The following is a 20,359-nucleotide window of genomic DNA, read 5'->3' on the forward strand; positions in this document are numbered from 1 at the left end:
GAGTTAATGAGTTAGCTAGAAACATTAAAAAGTCAGCCGGAGCATTTTAGACCAACGTTAGATAAAATCTGCAATCAACAGTTGTCTTTTCAGCCAGCAAAATCAACACCAAATTGGTAATGATTGTTGACTGTCTCTCTGCCTGAAATCAAGGAGCCATTGTTTCAAAAATGACTAAATAATTAAAATCTGATCTGGCAATATCATTCTAGCAAACTGCATTATTTGGCACACGAGAATGGAAAGCTTCACAGACGTAGGGGAGTGAGGCTTAGCGAACTAATAAATTGAAATATGAGTGCAGGGGATAAATGAAAGGCAGTCTGAACCACAGGTTATTCTGTAACAAAAATAAAAACAGTGTGGGACTGCAACAAAACTTTTACTCTCCATCTTACTTTCTCTATTCCCTCTTCCTCACACACACCAGTGTCTACCCTTTGTCCCAAAAGCAGCGACTGGTTGCGGTTAGTAACATAATTAAACCAACTGTCAGCATGTTGTAGCCTCGCTGGCATTTAAAAACCCCTTGTGACCAAAGGGTGCGGCATGAATCGTTACTCGCAGCTACCCGTTGTGTCCCTCTCAGCCTCTCCGGTTGTTTTGGGTGGCGGCCTGTTGCACTAGCTGTGTGTATCTGTTCTTATGTGTTGTTTGGGATACATGGATATTTTTTCCTCAGTTTCTCTCTCACTCGCCCTCCGGCCCTGCTCAGCTGCTCTGGCCATCTGTGCAAAGGCAAACAGAGAACAGAGGGATGGAAGGAGAGCGGTAGTGGTGGGGGGAGGAAAGAAATCGAGGAGGGGAAAATGGTTGGGAGAAAGGGGGGATCAGTGGAGAATGAAAGAAGGCCTTTTGACATGTGAGATTTAGTTGGATGAGTAAAGGATGACGGAAGAGTGAAAGAAAGACGATGAAGAGTGTGCGGGAATTGTTTCCAGGAAGCTTGCGGCATAAAGATGATGTCTGTCCTCTTCTAGAAATAGGACAGCGAGTGTGTGCGTTCAAGTTTAGGTCAGTGGAAAGTAGGATGACTAGTGATGTCTGGATTTTAGAGTTGGACCATCAGCCAATACTGAGCTCATTTTACATCTTGTTTTTTTCCCTGTCTCTTTTCTCTCTCTGTCCCACCTTCTCTTTCTGTTCCCATGCTCCACAGGCCAAGCCTCTTCCTCTGGGCCGGCCTCTGTGTTGCCTCAGTGTTCGTCTCACAACATAGCCTCCTGCACAGCCGGCTCCTCGCTCTGTTTGTAAACTTTGACGAGCCAGTTTCCTGCTACCCGCCCCTCCCTCACCCCTCCACTTCCCCACTTCCCCCTTTGCTTCTCTCAAACTTATAAAACAAAAACTATCCTTGTCCTCTAACCCTTCCCAAAGTAGCCAAGGACAAAAAATTAAGAGACAGTTGTCTAATATTGATGCAGACAATGTATGACAGCTTGTATTACAGATGGTTGCCCTTTATCAGGCCTCATATGCTTCACGTCCCACTTCGTGTTCTCAGTTGCTCATGTCTCCGACTGCTGTTTGTGACCCATGAGTCAAACTGTCTGCCTCTCTTATTGTACAAGCCTTGACCCACTTAGCACATACATCCAAGCCTTTTCCCCACCTCACCCTACTCTTCTTTTTATAATCATTTTAGCCTAATAGTGTGAAGCAGGCTTTCTTGGCTTTTGTCAGCCATATGCACATACAACAGGTGGCATATACTGTACATCTGTGTGTGTGTGTGTGTGTGTGTGTGTGTGTGTGTGTGTGTGTGTAATTTGCGTGCTAAAGTTTTTTGCACTCTCTTAAGTGTACTATCCCAGAAAACTAGTCTTCCACACTAGTGACTCTGATGCCATTTTGTACCAAGCAAAGAAAAAAAGAAGCCAAACCGTAGCAGCTACTCTGGCCAAGTGTGTCACTGAGCTTTTTAGCATCACAGAGGGGACCATTTGCCACTGCACTGCAGTTGGCATTGAAATTAATGAAAGCTATTTGTTGTTGAATTTGTTGTTTTTGCAGCAGACATGTCCTCCTCTTTGGTTCCTCAGACAGTACACACATTCAATTGATCATAAAATGTGTTGATATAACTGTTTGTCCTGAGGTTTTCCCCCCGATCATGACTTATGAAGCTGTGTTGTATTTTTGCATGACTGCCTTTGTTCAGTTTGCCTGCTAACTCTTGGACGCTTGCATGAAAGTATTTCTGTGTGTGTTTGTGTTTGAGATGCTGAAGCAGTAAGAAGATAATAGCCATCGCTTAATCTGACTCCCAGTGCTGACAACATTCTTGGGGCTCGGTCTACTGATCGGAGAGACAGCAAACTGCTTGTCATGTCTTGTCTTGCTGTTGACTAACTGTGTTGTACTGTATATTATCCTGTCTCTCTCCAGACCAGACCTTGCTGTCTCCAGAAAGCCTGTAGACCTGTGGACATCCTGTGAGATTCAAGCCGCCCGTGAAGAGACGGACCACTACCACTCAAGGGGAGATGAAGCCGGATGGGGTTGTCACGGCAGCACTGGAGCCAATGGAAACATTGGAATCCAATCCAGTGAATGAAGCAGCACCAGCCGTGGTACAGGAGCCCAACCAGGCCGCCAGTCCAGTGGAGCAGGAGATGCCGCCGGAGCCTGAAGGAGAGACAGGCCAGGTGGAACCTCAGCCAGACCAGGCCAAGGAAACCCCAGCTGCCAAGACCAGCAACAAGACTTCAGGAGACTCCAAAGCCAAGACTACCAATAAGGCCACGGCCAAGACAAAACCTGGCACCACCAACCCAACCAAGACCACACCTGGCTCACGGCCCAACACATCCCAGAGCCGCCTCTCAAACGGCATGTCTAAGCCCCAGACCAATGGAGTGGCTAAGAAGACCCCGCCCGCTGCGGTCAAAAAGAGCACCCCGACCCCAGCACCCTCCAAAAAAACGACAGGCCCGGCCGGAGCCCTGGCCTCCAAGAGCAAAGTGGGTGAGAAGAAAGCCACAGGGGCTGCACCCGCCACCAATGGCGCAAAGTCGATGACCGGAACAACAGCAGCCAAGAAGACACCGTCCACAACTGCTAATGGTGTCAAAACCAGCACCACTGCAGCTGCTGCTAAAAAGCCCCCAGGTGGGTGAAAATGTCATCCCAAAACAAAAAGAGAACAGTGCGAGAACATGAGTGTAATCCAGAATGTAGGCTGTTTCACACTCACAGTAACTCTAGCATGAAAATGTTTCACAGCTCTAACTGTAATGAGGAGTGTTCATTGTAATGTGATGACATGCGGATAGATGCACATAGGATGAATTCAGCACACATATTAGACATGCCAGAGTAGCTGCTGCTAATCTAGAAATGCATTTGCCCTAGATCCTGATGACATACTGTATGAAAGATATAGCTGCCTGACCTATATCTGTGCTGTCTTACTATATACTGTATTATACTGTACTATATAATACTGTTCTTATTGCGCTTCACATATATTTGGACTTTTTTCTCTCTCCTCTCCTACAGCTCCCAAGCCTGCCTCTGCAACTCCCACCAAGCCCAGCTCTACTGCCTCACCCAAGCCCCCTGTTTCCAAGACAACCAGGTAGGTCGGACATTTGTGTGGAATTGAAGCCTCACCCTTGCTGGAGTGGGTGTGTGTGTGTGTACATGTACGCACACACACGTCTGAAAGAGATTTTCTGTGTGTCTGTAGAAAGCACAGGCAGCTGTCTATAATTGGTTCTCTTCTCAGACATCCTCCAGGCAAAACTGTCCTAAGTGGGCTCCTTTTATTAAAAGCCATTCCAATGATTTGCTAGCAAATCAGCAAATTTGCTCCAGAACAGAAGCAAATCCGAATAAATTGCCACATAGATAAGAATTGAGGGGAATAAGTTCAGCATTATAAAATTCCTCACTGCCAAGTGAGAAGCAGTTGGTTCAAAAGGCTTCACTTGGCTACAGGTTCAAAGAAGGCCCTGTTAAAGAAAAAAACACCCTGGAGGAATGAGGGACAATGATCCCCCACATAGAGGCTTGGAAGGGCTGGGTATAAGTAGGCCAGCAACCAGCCAATGTCAGAACAAGCCTTAGAGGAATGCCTCGCAGGGTTTCAGTAGAGCAAGCATTATACAGCAGCATTATTAATAAAACAAGTTTTGGGAAGGATCACAGTTTAGAGAGGGGAGGAGGGGCAGTTAGGAGAATTAAGTTAGGAGAATGCTTTTAATGTTTTTGTTTCTTTAGATAGAGAGCTTGTATTTCTGTATATCAGCATGTGTTCCTCACCTGAGTCACACTGTGTGCATGGCGTAAGGTCCTGAGGTGACTTGGCAGTAGACCAGGAGACGAGGCTGAAGGAGGCCTTTGTCTGCGACGGTGATGATCAGATAGAGCCTTTGGGAACAGGGGTTTATCCCGTTGCCTCTTGTTTGTTTGTTTGTTTGTTAGAGCAATTGCCTCTTTCTTCCTTACTGTTATGCCACCATGGTTTATGTCTGTGTGTAGACACATTGTTCAGCCAGAAACACTTGCGTCAAACAAATAGGACCATTTGTAGCAAACTTGTTGGATACAGCCAGTAGCTGGTTAGCTTTGCTTAGCATAGAGACTGGGAACTGGAAAAATGGTATCAATCTTTTCATCTACTCCCGTATTTCCCAAAATGTCAATCTTCTCTTTTAAGACAGACCTACATAGTATAATAAAAATGAAGGTTTCCGTACATTTTCTTATTTGCAGATTTCATATTAAATGGTAAATCTTTAGTCAGGGTCTCTCAGCCAGTGGTTATACAGTTGTATTTGGTAGGAAAATTCTCTGCTGTTGAGGATGCTCCTCAGATTTATACAAGAGATCATGCAGGGAGAACAGAATCCATCACTCCCTCCACAGTAGAGCTAGGCTGATGTTAGCTTAGGGCTGATACAGTATATTGGTGTCAGCATATACTGTATGTCGGCTGATAAGTAAAAAGAAATAGTAGTACTGAAATGTCAAAGATATGTTTGAGGTAAATATATAAACAATGTTTCTGTTACATAATGTAACATAATGTGTCCACCAGAGATCTCTGACATGGCATGTACTCTAAGTTGCCAGCAACTTGCTTCCACCTGACGGCAAGGTGTTTCACATGATGACCCCCCCCCACACACACACACACACTCACACACTCTATGTGCCACGGATAGCAGTTGGATTGTGGAGATTATTCTCAGATTACAGCTTTGTACAACAGTTGCTGTGCAAACAGCTAATTAAGAATATTACACAAGGGCACGTTGGTAATCGGTACTACAGTACAGAATGGTCACTGTGCGACCTCTTTGAACTGTCATGGTGATTTCATTCATAGCCTTCATCATGTTCACCCAGTTTTCCTCCCCCTCTTCTTTGGATATAAAATGCCACAGAAGAATCAGCAAGCACAAGTCTAGTGCACGTTCATGAGTGACATGGCTGTCTCACATTAACATAAGAAGTCCTGTAAATAATCAGTTCATCACTCTGTGGAACTTCAACATCTTTCTACAGTCCATCCAGCATCCCCTGTTTGCAGTAAAATGGCCTCCAGTCCTCAGCGACACCAAATATCGCAGTATAAGGGCAGTTACTTAATTTTAGCCTTATATATGTTGGATATAAGCTCAAAATAGTAAAAAATGCCAAAAATGATATACCATTGAGCATGAATAAAACATGTGACTTAAGTTGCATGACATCTATCACACCTGTCCTCCGGAGCCCTGTGTAGGACCTTGAACTATATGAGTCCACGTCGGGCAAAAGAAGACTGGCTTGTATGGGTCCTATCAATAGCCCCTTTCCACCCCTCATCAGTAAAGAGGATGCCCGGCTCATACTCCCACGCAGCCCTTGTTTTGCTCATCAAGTGACTAGCCGAGCTTCGTAGGTTACATGGACAAATTAGTCTGAGCAGAGACTGGGCTGAAAACTAGCCGAGGCTAAAATTGTAATCAGGTTAAGATTGTATTAATAGTGTGTATCTAAGCGCACTTTAGATGAGGTGTTTCGTGTTGTTAGTGTGAGTCAGTACAATGTGAAACACACAGTGGATGTGTAGCCCAGAGAAGGATTTAGCTGCAGTAGACCTACATATGAATCCCCATGAGAGAGGTATAACCATTACTGACGATAGGCTCCTCTGACAGCACCATGTACCCTTGTAGGCATTTATTAAGTGTGTGTGTGTGTGTGTGTGTGTGTGTGTGTGTGTGTGTGTGTGTGTGTGCGCGTGCACTTCAGCATTTGTATGTGTGATGTGCTCTGACAAGGCCATAAATTTCCGCTTTAATTAGATTTTGCCCTTTTGCTTCCTCCCTCAATCCTTAATTCAGGCTTGCTATCAGCAGAGTGGTAGGGAGCACGACGGACACATTAATTGCCACATGAGACACATCCTGGTTCTCCTGTTGCTGGCACGCACACATGCGCACACACACACACACACACACACACACCCGCAGTGGGTCTCTCAGTTTACACAGTGTTTCTCTGAAGCTCAATTGATTTAATTTCATCTGCAGCAGGTTCCAGTTATCAGACCACTAAAAATGCAGAGCAAATGCAGGTTCACTAAGTGACATCAATCTAATTGCAGGCCACTCACAAGCGTTCTGTGCCTCCTATTCAGCTCGAGGTTTTAGCTAAATTAGATTAGGTTTTTTAGTTGTTGCTGCCAGCGGTCATTTATTATAGCCCATTCTTTGTCAGGATGTTTTTTGAAAACACTTGACTGGTTTGAAAGCTCATGTATATAAGAAATTTCTTAGACAAACACTTTTAGTTGATAGAAAGATAGCATTTTCTGTGTAGATGAGTCTAGTTGTCACAACATTTCACCACCTAAGAAACTAGCTCCCTTCAAACACTCTACACTTTACTGTCTACATAAACAGCAAAGAGTCAGAGAGGGTGTTGAAGCTGAGTCGACGGTAATATATTGTTTATGCACCATAGGTTATGACTGTGTAGTGAAGTGTGTATAATGACTAAAGTGAAGATGTTGGTGTTTATATGTGTAGTATGTGAGTGTGTGTGTGCACCTGCTGTTTGAAGCTGATTGCCGACAGCATGCAGCTTGTGACAGTAAACATTTGAGCCTGATTAGTGTGCAAATGGAGAAAGTAGAAATCATTATGTGTTGTTTGATCATGTCTATGCATGCTGGGATGTATGCTAACAGTTTATGCGTCAGCTTGTGTGCTTGAATATGAATATATGGGGGGCTGCAAAGATGATTCGTGTCCAGTTATGCATTGATAATCTGGGACTGGTATGCAGCATGCAAACTGCCCACCAGGACACACGGCGCACTGTGCATTCGCTATATAGGTGCTTCGCTGTGTGTACGTATGTGCTGCTCATGGACGCCTGCATAGGAGCAGCATGTAATTAGAATGCAGAGCATGTGTTCATTTGCCGGTATATAACTCAGTGTGATGTGGAGGTAAAGGGGGAAGGGAGGCATACGCGCTGGCTTGCTGAACACGTGGTACGTGCGCACGTGCCGCTGAGCTGCTTTTCTCTTGCCTGCCCGGCTGTCTGCGGATGCAGCAGCGTGAAGTAAAACAAAAATGGTGGCAGTGGGGTATGGAAGCTACATGGCTGAATAAGTCATGTGTCCCTGCTGAGCTCCCATCACTGCTGCCAGAGATACATACAGAGTGTGAGGGCAGTGCATGCAGAGAGTGTTGTGCGCGTGAATTTGTGTATGTGTGTGTGTGAGAGAGGCAGAGGTGGAAAGAAGAAGCTGAGGACCAGAGGGTATCTCTGTGTGAAATATATAGTAGATCAGAGGACAGAGCAAGGGTACTCAGTCCTTATGGTACAACCTCAGAGGAGGAAATAGGACGGGCAATCAGGTGCTTTTTCCATTCTTGCCGTCACTTCCCATCCACTCATCCACCCATGTTCCCACATTAGTCATGCTGTTTTCCTCATTGATGGTCCCTCAGGGAAGATAAATTTTTATTGCGGTGGATTGAATGCAACCCTCCTCGTGATCTAGCAAATTACTGCTGATGTAATGGTCCAGCACTGGTGTGTGTGTGTGTGTGTGTGTGTGTGTGTGTGTGTGGTGAGCAGCAGTCAGGGTCATTGCCCCAGACACTGTTCTACCGTCCAGCATGAAGCAGACGACATGTTGCGCAGGCTGTAAATCTTCCGTCCTGCTATGGGTGTGGTCGATGTGATGCAGTCTTCCGCTGCCATGATTTTATAGAGGTGCAGCCAGAGAGCCAATTACCAAATGGATTTAGTGGGAATGAGTCGGAGGGAGGGAAGGAAAGAGGGACAGAAGGAGGCGTATATGTTTGAGTGTGACACAAAGGTTTGAGAGAGCCAGGGTGTGTTCAGATGTAATAGATATTGGAGAAAACACATTGTGGAAAGCAGTGTTTTTTTCTCTCTGTACCAGACCCATATATTAGCTGTTCTATTTTTAAACATAAGCTGAACATATGAAAAAAAAACTGTGGCATAGGTCTAACACTGTGACTTCCAACTGGCTCCTATTGTCCCATAAAGACACACTAGGAAAGGGAGAATAGTCGTGATCACATTTAGAGAGGAGAGCTCTGATCAGGTTCATTTAACAGAAAAGTGTCCTTAGTCACGAGACTGCATCCTTCCTCAGTTGGCTGATGAACCATGTTTTTGGTGCTTAATTAACACAGCATCATCTCTAATTTGCTGCTTGCCTTGAGAGGAGGGAGGTCCTTCTGCCATAGTTTGTCGTCTTTGCTGCAGGGAAGATGTCTGCCTGCATGCTTGCTCAGCTCCTGCTTACTCATTTGCTCCTTTCATGGTGCATCTCATTATTTAAATCATAGCCTCACTCTTGTATTGTAACAAAGCAGCACCAGCCGGCAACCATGTTTTTACACACAGCAGCTCGGCTCCAATGATTGAGGAGGTGTGTAGCTGCAATAAAGCTAAAATGTTATTAACGATCTTCAGGCGACTAAGACGAACTTCAAGTATTTTGCTGTGTCCCTCAGTGCGCCTGTAGCAACTAACTGTCGGAGTCATCTGATTTTTCAGCTCCAGTGCATTTCTGGGCTTTAACCCCAATTCATAGTGTTGTGTCTCTCAGCAAGGCCTGTGGTGAAATAGGAACAATGAACACTGTTTTTTTTCCCCTACAAGCAGCCCATTGAGTTAAATGTAGATGCAAAGTAGCATCATCAAGACTACAATAACAGTCTTCTCTGTCATTCAGCTGACAGCGAGCTTAATTACAGAATGAATGGAAGCTTGAAATAATTCAAGCATCAATTCATCACTGTATTCATGCATAGTCACCAAGACTTTATTTTACTGTGGCCTGGTCTCTTAAATACTGTAATAGGTTTTCAACTGTGCAGACTGCCTCCTTTGATAAGCAAGAAGCAGACATTGATATTAGACAATGTGTAATCGGATGAATATTATCTGCCCCCTTCCCATCTCTCTGTCTATCTCCCTCTTTCTTCCTCAGTGGCCTGGTTCATTTAATGTGCTCTATATAGCAGTCCTGCCTTCCTGGATTATCCATATTCCTTTTATCAGACAGATTATTGTGAACGCTCTCTGAATATCCCCTCAGCATACTTCATCTCTAATACCAGGTTCTGTGTCTTTTAATTCTCCCCATTCTTTTTCTTATCTTTTACTCTCTAATTCAGGCACCACAAACATTTTTTTTCACAAGCTTACTCTCACTTCACCTTTCAACATCTTGTTCACTGGCGAACAATTTTAGGCTTAAAATCTTAACTTCTCACTCACCCTTTCCCAATTTCAACTTGGGGTACGGAACTTTGCAGTAGAGAAGAGGTTATAGAGGAGACATTTTAGATTTGATTTATTTGCTCAGACTAAACTGTCTGATTCAAGTCACTGATTTATTGTTGAAAAGATTTTTCCCTTAGCCAGCACTGCAGTTCAGCCAAGGATTTGATGCAACTTTGGCCTAACACTGTGCCAGATGATTATTTTCATCGCTCTATCTGTGTCTTTTATACTGTTTATTGCTAGCAAATTTCCTCATCAGCATTTTTCAACCTTTCTGATTTTTCCAGTAAACACGGTCAGCTTCAAACACAGTAAATCAATGAGTCACAGATGAGTCTATCAGTGGTTGTGCATAGCCAGCAGGGGTTTCATATGAGTACAACTGCATTGACGTGACCCAACAATCTCAGTACCAGTAAACACACCTTTCACTACCCCAAAGCCAATTCTAAATGATGTGGATCAGCAGTAAAAGCTTGTTTGAACTTCTGACATGACCACACCCCTGTTGTGTTGCCACCCGTTGCTCCCGGGCTTTAATCTCATTTCATGTTACCAAACCGTATTCCATTACATTTGCCAGCTTGTGGATAGCACACACTACCTGATTGCCCTTATACAATGAGTGTGCTTTTAACACAGCCCATGGTTCCAGCTGGGGGATTTGGAGAAGTTATTTTTGTTCTCCTTTCAGTATTAAAGATTAACATGGTCCCAGCCATCTTCACTCTTCCGCTACCTCCCTGTTCTCTTTCTGCCAGTGCTAGCTCAATTCTTTATTTAGAAACAGGCAGTTAGTGTAGCATGGGCCCAGGAGATTGCACACCACAGCCTTGTCAGGACTACTAGATGTAGGTTATTTCGCTCAGATGTGACATAGAAGCCAGCTTCTGGGCCAGGCAGGCTGCCAGAGCAAGCCGGCTGATGCATACTGCCCCAAGTGTCATTCCCTTGTGGGGAGTGGGTATAGACAAGAGAGCAGCGACAGGGTCGACCGGGGCTGGGATGTTCTCTGGGGGTCCATTGTGACTCACCTCCCAAACTGCCTCACTTCATAGCCCCTCAGGGGAGTTTGTCATAGGCTTGTGGAAGAGCGAACTGGGCCTGGGCCTGTTGTTACAAGTGTTTCAGATGCTGATACACTAAAGGCAGAACTGAGTTATTACATAGTCAATGCTAATTCCCCATGACATGCTATTTGCTCGAAGTCTGTTGCAATCAACCAGTCAATCAAACTTTGTTTGTATAGCATCTTTCATAAAGGTTAGTGCAATTCAATGTGCTGTACAGATGACTGAAGAAGGTGATAATAAGGCAGAACAAATAAAAACTACCAATTTAAGGCTGCACATGAGAAAGAAAAATGAAATGAAAGAACCAATATGAAATAGAAATAGAAATAAGACCATAAATATAACTAATAAGAGGGAATAAAAACATTAATACAATAGAATAAATGATAATACATCCTAATCAAAAGCCAGGCTAAAGAGGTAAGTTTTACGTTTGCGTTTGACGATATAACACTTTGAGCTGCTCACAGATCCTCAGGTAGGCTGTTCCAATGGCTCGGAGCATCAAAACTAAACGCTGCCTCACTAAAACTTTGTCCTGCACTTTAGAACAACTGCAAGACTCGTACCTGAGGACTTGAGGGGCCGTCCTGGTTCATACATTGCAAACATGTCAGATAAATGGGCAGGTGAAGTGCTTTAAAAACATGAAAAATAATTCGAATCAATGTAAAAACTGACAGGCTGACAGGACTTTAAAGTAGGCGTACACATTAGATTTGGGCTGAAGCCATATCTGTAAAAGGCTATTTAGGTCAGGGCCTTGGCGGCTTGTGCACTTATTATTAAGGACGGTCCATCCTCTCCTTATGCCTACATACCACTGTATTGTATTTTAGCCTTGCAATCTATGCAGGCAATCTTGTTCGTATTTGTGCAGTCGTCCTCTGGCAATAGAAGTGACAAACAAGTGAGACGTCAAAGTCTTGCTCCCTGTCACAATCATTCTGAGGCACTTGTAGAACAGGGCTGACCAGCACATGGTCATGTTTGCCCTTAGCTGTGAATGGCTTGACACCTCAAACGCTTGAGTCACCTTCAATTAATTTTCATCCCTTGTGTTTTTTAAATCTTATTGAGCTCACTTAAATGTCTTTCTCATGGGGATGTTGAATGATCATACAAGTAAGCCTAGAGCATTCCAGCAGAGAGATATTCATGATATGCACATTTAGCCGACCCCTGGTCACTATGCTGTAGAACCTCTCAGTATTTCTCAACCCTCTTCTTTGTCTTCCTCTTCTTCAGGCCTACAACTGGCACGTCAGCATCACCTCGTCCCGCCACAGGCTCAACCCGGCCACCCACTACCAGTACAACCAAGAGCTCCCTAGCTTCAGCCAAACCTGCCACCCCTAAAACCTCCTCCACTACTGCCAAGCCTGCTGCCTCCAAATCAACCTCCACTACTCCCTCTGGTGGCAAACCTCCAGCATCACAAACATCCAGAAACTCGACCCCTGTGAAAAAAGGTAAAAAAAACATTCTATTGATCTATCTATTTTTGTTGTAGTTTGGTTTAATTACATCATTGTTTAACCATTCCTTGTGCTGTGTTTTCCCTCCAGATGTTACCAAACCAGCCACCAAAAAGCCTGCAGAGTCCCCCCTTACCCGCCCTTCCTCTACAACGAAGTCGGCAAAACCCGAGACCCCCAAATCAGCCTCAAAATCAGACGTCACCACCAAAAAGCCCACTGCTAGTAAGGCTGCAGACACAAAGACACCCAACCGCTCCAAAACACAAGACATTAAGCCCACACCTTCCAAGGATGCTTCTAAGACCCCTGCCTCCAAAACAGCTGCGACCAAGACCTCCAGCCCCAAGAAGAGTGTGGGCAGCAGCACCCCAACTCCTGTGAAACGTGGCCCCAAAGCTGTAACTGCTGAAGAACCTCAAAAGGAAATCGCTGCTGCTGTAGCTGCTGCTGCAGCTGCTGCTGCAGCTATCGCTACAGCGGCAACTGCCATTGCCGGGCCAGAGGAACCAGAATCTCCTGCAGGGGCAGCTGTGGAGCCATCTGTTGCACCAGAACTGAGCAGCCAGACTGAAGCAGTACAAGAAAAAACGTCAGACCCCACGCCAGAACCAGTCTCTGCACCAGTGTTAGAACCAGTGCGAGAACCAACACCAGAACCCATAAGAGAACCAACACCAGAGCCAATACGGGAACCAACACCAGAGCCAATACGGGAACCAACACCAGAAGCTGTACGAGAACTGTCACCAGAACCCGTACAAGAACCAACACCAGAGCCAATACGGGAACCAACACCAGAACCTGTACGAGAAACATCTCCCGAGATCCCCCTAGAGCCACTGTCTCAGCCATCAGCAGAACCAATTCTAGGAGCTGAATTCGCCTCTAATGTACAGCTGTCAGCCCAGCTGGACCTTTTCAAATTCGAGGAGTCTGCCAATGACTCAGTTCCCTCCCTGGGAACTACTGTCATGTCTCCTCCTTGTTCCCCACCAGGCCCTGTTTCACCTGTCAGAGAGCCACAGAATGCCTCCTCTCTGCTGGACATGCATATCCACTCTGATCCCTGGGACAGGAACCAGTCCCTGGCTCCGTCTGACTTTGCTCCCCAGAGCCTAGTCAATGTGACACACTTCCAGACAGAAGAGGAAAAGGAGAATAAGGAACAGTTTGAGGCACAGGAGACAATGGAGGAGGAAGAGGAGGAAGAAGAGAAGGAGAACCTGTTTATGCCTACCTCCACAGCTCCATCTGCAGAGGCCTTCAGTATGATGGCACACCCTCACTTGTTGGGTACCTCGCCCATGGATGAATTCGCCTCCAGGCACCTGATCTCCCCTCATGAAAAGGAGGAGGCAGTGGAAAAGGCTGATGAGGAGATAAATGAGGATGATGATGAGGAGGAGGATGAAGATGAGGAACAGAGGAGACTAGGCCATCTGCCTTCATCCATGGTCACTGACATGAGCACGTCTCAGCCCTCTGAGGAGTTCCAAGTCCGGTCCTCAGCCTTTGGTGGCTCTGCAGGGTGGCACGGTGACGACCTGCTGTCTGGGATGGACTCTGAGGATGTGAGCAGCTGCACCAGCAGTCGGCAGCAGGGAGTTTCTGACCTCAGCAGCACCCAGCACACAGCAATACTGGAAGGCACCCAGAGCTCAGACGCCCTGGTCGACTCAAGCCTCCGTGGCTCTGAGGGAGATGGTAATCTCATGGGTTCTCCCAACGTAGAGACCCTGGCCAACGAGGAAGAGGAAGATGAGGATGACGAGGATGAGCGGGTGGATGATATGGACCTGAGTTCAGAGAGAGTGGAGGAGCATCACAAAGTGTTCCAGCAGCAGGAGCAAGACGAGGATGAGGAGGACGAAGATGTGGAGATGCACAGCGAAGGAGTGACAGAGAGCTGTGGGAATGCAGATGAAGATGACTTTAATGAAGAGGAGCGTTTAGACAACCTCAATCGCTCTGGCCCTCCTCCTTGCGCCCCCCCTACCTCCTCCTGGGGCCAGACCAACCCCTTCTCTGATCCCTGGGCTCAACCGGCCTCACTGCTCTCTGTCTCCTCCCCTAGCCCTGTGTCAGACCACGGTGCAGCTGAATCTAACACGCCCGCCCTGTCTCCCGCACATGCAAGTTTGGACATGAGTGCCCCTTCCTTTGCTCCTCAGTCTGAGCAAGAGCCCCTGCAGCATCAGTCAGCCCATGAGGAGATGAAGAGCTCAGCCCTTGAGGAGGCTCACGGCCTACTTGCTGCCCCAGCTGAAGGCATGACCCAGCCCAGCACTCTGAGTGGCACACCTCTGGCCGCCCATAGCAGTAGCGAGACAAGCACACCCGAGGAACTCCGTGACTATGACAGCAGCTCTGGGGTGGAGTCCCGCTCTGACAAACAGCAGACCCCAGTGCCTGCTGCAGTCCAGCCTGACATGGAGCAGGACCTGGGTATTCACTTGGAGAAAGGCGATGGAGAAGAGGAGGAGGCTGAGACACTCCCTGCCGACGAGGTCCTTGGAACAGGGCCCCCAACTGCTCCAGCGTCCGCCCCATCTTCTCCCTCCACCTCAGGAGACGAGGCCAGCGACACAGAGGGGGAGATGCAAATAAATGACCCCGATGCACCAGTGATGATGGATGAGAGTGCTGGATTTGAGAGCCCTCCCCCCACCTGTAATCTGCCTGCTCTTGATGAGGACGAGGAGGCGGCGGACACAACAGCCGTAGAGGGCGAAGAGGATGGGGGTGGGGCCACCCCTCAGTCCGCCAATTCTGTGGCATCTTACGGCTTTGACTGCACCACATCCAACTCCAACGCCCACTCCATGGCTGAGAGCTGCGGAAAGAGCCCAGGGATCTTCTCCCTGGAGAACGAGGAACAACTGCCAGAGGAGGCCAAGGACCCCTCCCTCATCAAGGAGCTGACCCTGCCATCAGCTGCTGCTGCTGCCCAGGCAGAGGACCTGCTAGGTAGACCCGTGGACCTGATGCCTTTGGGCCACCCGGCAGAGAACCAGCCCAGTCTAGATGAGCACCACTACATGTTTGGGGGAAAGATTGCAGCAGACCACCTGGAGGAGGTTGATCCGTTGGAGCCCAGTCACCACCTCGGGGCCCAGGAATCTGGAAACACCAGCGACAGCCAGCCACCCTACTACTCTACCATATGTGATAAGACTGATAGTTTTCTGGCAGGTAATGTATAAGTCCCTCCTATTACCCCTGGAATGCACCTTTTCCCCGCAACCCTCCCCCTTTACCTGTTGTTCGTTTTCTCTCCAGTTGGCTTAGATGGCTTAGAAGAAAAAAAAAAAAGGAGAGCAAGGTTGTAGGAAAGGAGATTTAAAAAAAAAATGAACAAAGGTGGAAAAAAAGACTGTAGCAATTTTTAAATGAAGCCTCCCTCTTTCATACTGTTATGGTCACGGTTATGAGTGTATGGCTTAAACTCCTTTATGTACAATAGCTACTACCATTTTCTAGTAGTATGTTCTTTTTAAGTAACACTGCATATCCTGTAGCCCCTGATGGGGTATTGACTGATTGGTCCAGTGTGACTGAGCTTTTAAACTGAAAAAGGAAAAAAAAAAAAAACACAGATGGAATGAAATGGACTCATTGTGTATTTATCCTACTGTTTTTACCGAACAAATGTCAAGGATTTTTTTTTTTTTTGGTTTTGTATTTGCTTATTTGTTGTTTTTTGTTTGTTTTTTTCTGTTGAAACCTGGTCCTCCCTACCCTGTGTACACACGCTTCATGTTCAACAGCACCATAGCGCTAGTCAAATGCTCCTTTTTAAAAGTTTGTGTTCTTGTTTCAAGACTTTTAGCTATCAAAATAAAGGCTAGATATTAACACGGCTGTTTTGCCCTTACAGATTTGTTGAGGTAGGTATGGGAGTATTAGATTGCAGTTGGTGAAGTTTTTAATGTGTGCTTCAAGAGGCTCTACACTCTTTGCATAGGTTGTTAAGGTATATAACGTGCAGTCACGTACAGTATGTGTTTCAGGCATTTGGTTTTAAGTGGCTAAGCTTCAAGCCTCAGTTAGCTGATCATTTGTGTTGTCAGAGACTAACTACTAGCCTATTATTTGTGATGAGACCCTGCATTGTCCTACATCGCTATCACAGTTGAGCTTTACACTCGCTGAAACGTTTTCATAGTGGGCGTTTGGTTTACTATTTCAACAGTATATTGCATGTTTAACTAACAAGACTGTGTACTACCTTGAATTTGAAACAATTCTACACTAGACATGTTCATAAATGGATGGTTCACACTAGGTTATCTTTCAAAATTCCATTAAAACATCATTGCAAGGCATTTTGTTCCTGTTTCTTATTTTCCCTATGGATCCAGCATGCCTGAACTTACTGTCCTTGTGTTTCAAGTAGCTGTGTATTTGTATGTTTACACAACCAATTTCCCATGGCGTCTCCTACTCTTCACCATGGGAATAACTGGTAAACAGGAAGTGATGCAACAGTGTACAATGGTGTTGTATCTAAAAATGGAATTTTGGTCAAATCAAAGAGGTAATCCAAATGGTGTCCCAGTGCCCCGTTTTCCAGCATGCTTATGCCTTCCTAACATTTTCAGATTCAACACTAGCTGACCAGCATCACATTCAGACCACAACTTTGGCAGGTGGCACTCACTTCAAGGTACCCTGTGGATGTTTTTGTGTATCCATGAGGTCTAACAAACGTGTTTGAATGTATTTCCCTTCTCATAAAACATTTGCAAAGCCGAATATTTTAAATCATACATTGTTCACACCCATGTCTGCTGACTTGCAGTCTTCTTCTTCTTCTTCTTTGCCTTTGTTGGTGCATTGCTACGTTTGTTGGTGCGTTATCGCCACCAACTGTCAATCAGATCAACATTCTCACACAAAGGGACCCACTAGTCAAAACATTGCTCCGTAGCACTATCAAGGTTTTTTTATACACAAGTGCTTTGAACTCTCAAATCAGATCTGCCTGCATCCTCCTGAATGTTCCACTCACACATTCAGCACACACACAGATGTACTGCAACTTGAAGGCATCTGAATGTTGAAGCTCCAGAAGACACTTCTCCCCCTTTTTCCTCTGACCTGCCCGCTCCTTCTAATCCAAACCCTGACGTGGAAGAAACACCCCAGACCCCTGCATCAAAATCTCACACACCCTTTGATAGTTTTCTAAATTGTTAATATATTCACGAGATTCTGCAAGTCCTATTTCAGGTTTGTCTTTTGGGACACCACTGCTTTCCCTTTTAAAATACAGTTACGTAGGGGCACCTAAAATAATAGTAAAGCTGCCTTTAGCATAATTGTCATGACATGGTGGTTATGCATGGCACAAAACAAGTACATGTATTCACATTTTACACCATACATTACTTTAGCGTAGACATTTTCTGTTTAATCGCCCATGTTTTCATCTGTCTCTTCAAATACCTATTGTCTGTATATATGACTGCTGTCTTGCATGATAAATAACGTATTCAAAGAGGATGAAGCAGCAGATATTGGTGTGGTACCTGTAGTTTACATTAAAGCAATCAAGGGAAAATATATCAAAGAAAGTGCAACTTCAGAGAGAAAACATGCAGTAATTACCTTATGATTTGTTCCTGTTTCCTGCTCTGTAGATACAGTGTGTAGTAATCCTGTGTCATGGGTGTCACTTTATTTTGAGAGCCCCTTTTCTGTTTTCACCTTCGCCGTCTTGTCAAATCTCTCCTGAACCCTCTTCTTCCTGGTCCCTGTTGTTGTTCCACCCGTTCTGTTTGATGCATGCATCTCTAATGGATGCACCAAGTGATGTTGACTGTCTCACAGGAGACGAGAAGACAGATGAAGTGGATCGCAAGCTGCAAACGGACTCACGGGAAGACAACCGGAACCAGAACCACACCACCACTGTTCCGATAGCCAATGGCCACTACTTGGCATTGGTCCCAGGCAACAGGAGGCCCATTGATCCGACTCTTGCAGCACATTTTGCCAAGATCGCGTCCTCTCCTCCTCTGATAGAGACCAATGTTGACAGTCGCACTGGTGGAGAACAGTTAAGGAGGCTGGAGCAGCACCAGGAGAAGCTGAGAGAGATGCAGCACCGTCAGGAGCAGGAGAGGCAGAAGAGGCAGTGGCTGGAGGAGGAGCGGCTGAGGCTGGAGCAGCAGAAGCAGCTGGAGAAGCAGCGCAGGGAGCTCCTCCAGCTGCAGCTGCAACAGCAGCAGCAGGAGCACCGGCACCGCAGGCAGGTTATGCAGTGGCAGCTGGAGCTGGAGCAGCAGTATCGCATGCAGCAGAAACAGATCCAACAGCAACAGCAGCTGAGGAGGAGCCCGACTGGAGTCATGCTCTCCCCATCCTCTGGGCTCTGCACCATCTATGAAGCCATGGAAACCAGCGACGAGGAGGACGAGGCCAGAGGAGAGCAGAACAGGAACGCACATGGGGTAGTGAAGAGGGGGCCATCCTCCCGGAGTGTCACACAGGATTTCCAGAGGCAGCTGCGTCCAGTGCCTCCACAGGAGCTGGAGTGGAACAAGAAGGTGGACATGGTCCAGCAGCTCATCAACCAGACCTTGATGCTGTCTGGAGACGGAGGCTGCCCTCCTCTCCTCCTCCTCCCTGTGGGCACAGGCGGAACCTTAAGTCCCTTGGAGAGCAGCATGTGGCCCAATATGCTGCCCCAGTTCAGCCCTCCTGCCGCTACAGTCACCTCCGTCAGCAGCTATTCCCCGGACAGCCGGGGCAGCTCTCCGCCTGGAGACTGGACTGTGGTGGAGGTGGAGACCCAGCACTGAAGACCAATGAACAAATCAATAAATCAATTAAAGGAAAGGAAGGAAACATTTTGGGAGACACGCTTAGTCCCTTTCTGGCAGAGAGTTAGCAGAGAGAGAAGATCAATACCCGTCCCATGTATGTACAGTCAACATGCCAGAAGCTATTTAGCTTAGCTTAGCAGAAAGACTGGAAACAGGGGGAACAGCTTTGGACAGCCTTGCTCTGTCCAAAAGGCATCAAAACCTGCATACCAGCACCTCTATAGCTCACTAATTAACATGTTATAATTAGTAATAACAACAATTCACCATTTTACAGGGAATGGTTATGGAGCAGTTGCCAGGCAACCAGGAGAGACTCCAAGAAGTTACTACTTGCAGCCAAGAAAAAGTCTGGCCTTTAACCCCTCGTGAAACCACTTTTGATGTTTTTGTACAAGTGAGCTTTAGAGGTGCCGGTAGGTGGATTTTGTTTTTACTTTTGGACAGAGCCAGGCTAGCTGTTTCCCCCTGTTTCTTTATGCTAAGCTAAGCCAACCAGTTGCAGGCTGTAGCTTCATATTTAACGGACAGACATGAAAGGGGTATTGATCTTTTCATCCAACGCTCCGCAAGGAAGCAAATCAGCGTATTTCCCAAAATGTCACACCATTCCTGTAATCATGCTTGTGCAATACACCCTAAGACTGAAATTTAGTGAAAGATTTGTGTTGAAATAACCACTACTGTAAAACATGTCACACAATGCTGTCATATCTGAAGCCATGCAGGGATTTCGAGGAAAGATTAGTGAATAATTATTAATCCCTTTAATCCTATCACAAGTCAGATCATCATATGACCATCCAAACCTGACTTCAAATTGATTTCAGATCAGCGTCCTCATTCTTCTTTGAACACACTGTAGATGCACCGTGTCCCTGTTTCCTGTTTCCCAGACATGCATATCACATACTGTAATCTCACATTAGAGCATGTTTCCTTACCAGAAGCACTTAATATCGGTCCTCAGCTGTCTCACTCTGAAGTATGCACTGTAACTGCTTTAGAAACACTGATGTCATGCGTTGTGTGGGGGCAGCGCTCCACTGTACAGTCTGTTTTATATGCGTCACAACCAGATACTGAGACCAAATATCGGTCACCCTCTCAAACGAGAGATCGAGCTATGACAAATTGCACTCGTTTTTTCTTCTATTTATTGTGTAGGCCAAAGTATTTACACAGGTAAGTGGCAGTA

At 46.1% G+C, this 20,359-nt stretch overlaps 1 protein-coding gene across 1 annotated transcript in view; it reads left to right on the plus strand.

Moving 5' to 3' along the window:
- Positions 1–16,656, plus strand: part of prr36b (proline rich 36b) — a 28,982-nt gene extending 12,326 nt beyond the window's left edge. The window contains exons 2-5 of the mRNA XM_070923830.1: positions 2,389–3,111; positions 3,502–3,580; positions 12,099–12,322; positions 12,419–16,656. Coding sequence (XP_070779931.1) covers positions 2,487–3,111; positions 3,502–3,580; positions 12,099–12,322; positions 12,419–15,534 — 4,044 coding nt within the window. The 5' untranslated portion in view covers positions 2,389–2,486 and the 3' untranslated portion in view covers positions 15,535–16,656. The remainder of the gene's footprint in view (positions 1–2,388; positions 3,112–3,501; positions 3,581–12,098; positions 12,323–12,418) is intronic.
- Positions 16,657–20,359: the final 3,703 nt, after the last annotated feature.

The sequence above is a fragment of the Enoplosus armatus genome, chromosome 17 (genome assembly GCF_043641665.1).
Source record: "Enoplosus armatus isolate fEnoArm2 chromosome 17, fEnoArm2.hap1, whole genome shotgun sequence".
NCBI classification, from domain to species: Eukaryota; Metazoa; Chordata; class Actinopteri; order Centrarchiformes; family Enoplosidae; genus Enoplosus; species Enoplosus armatus.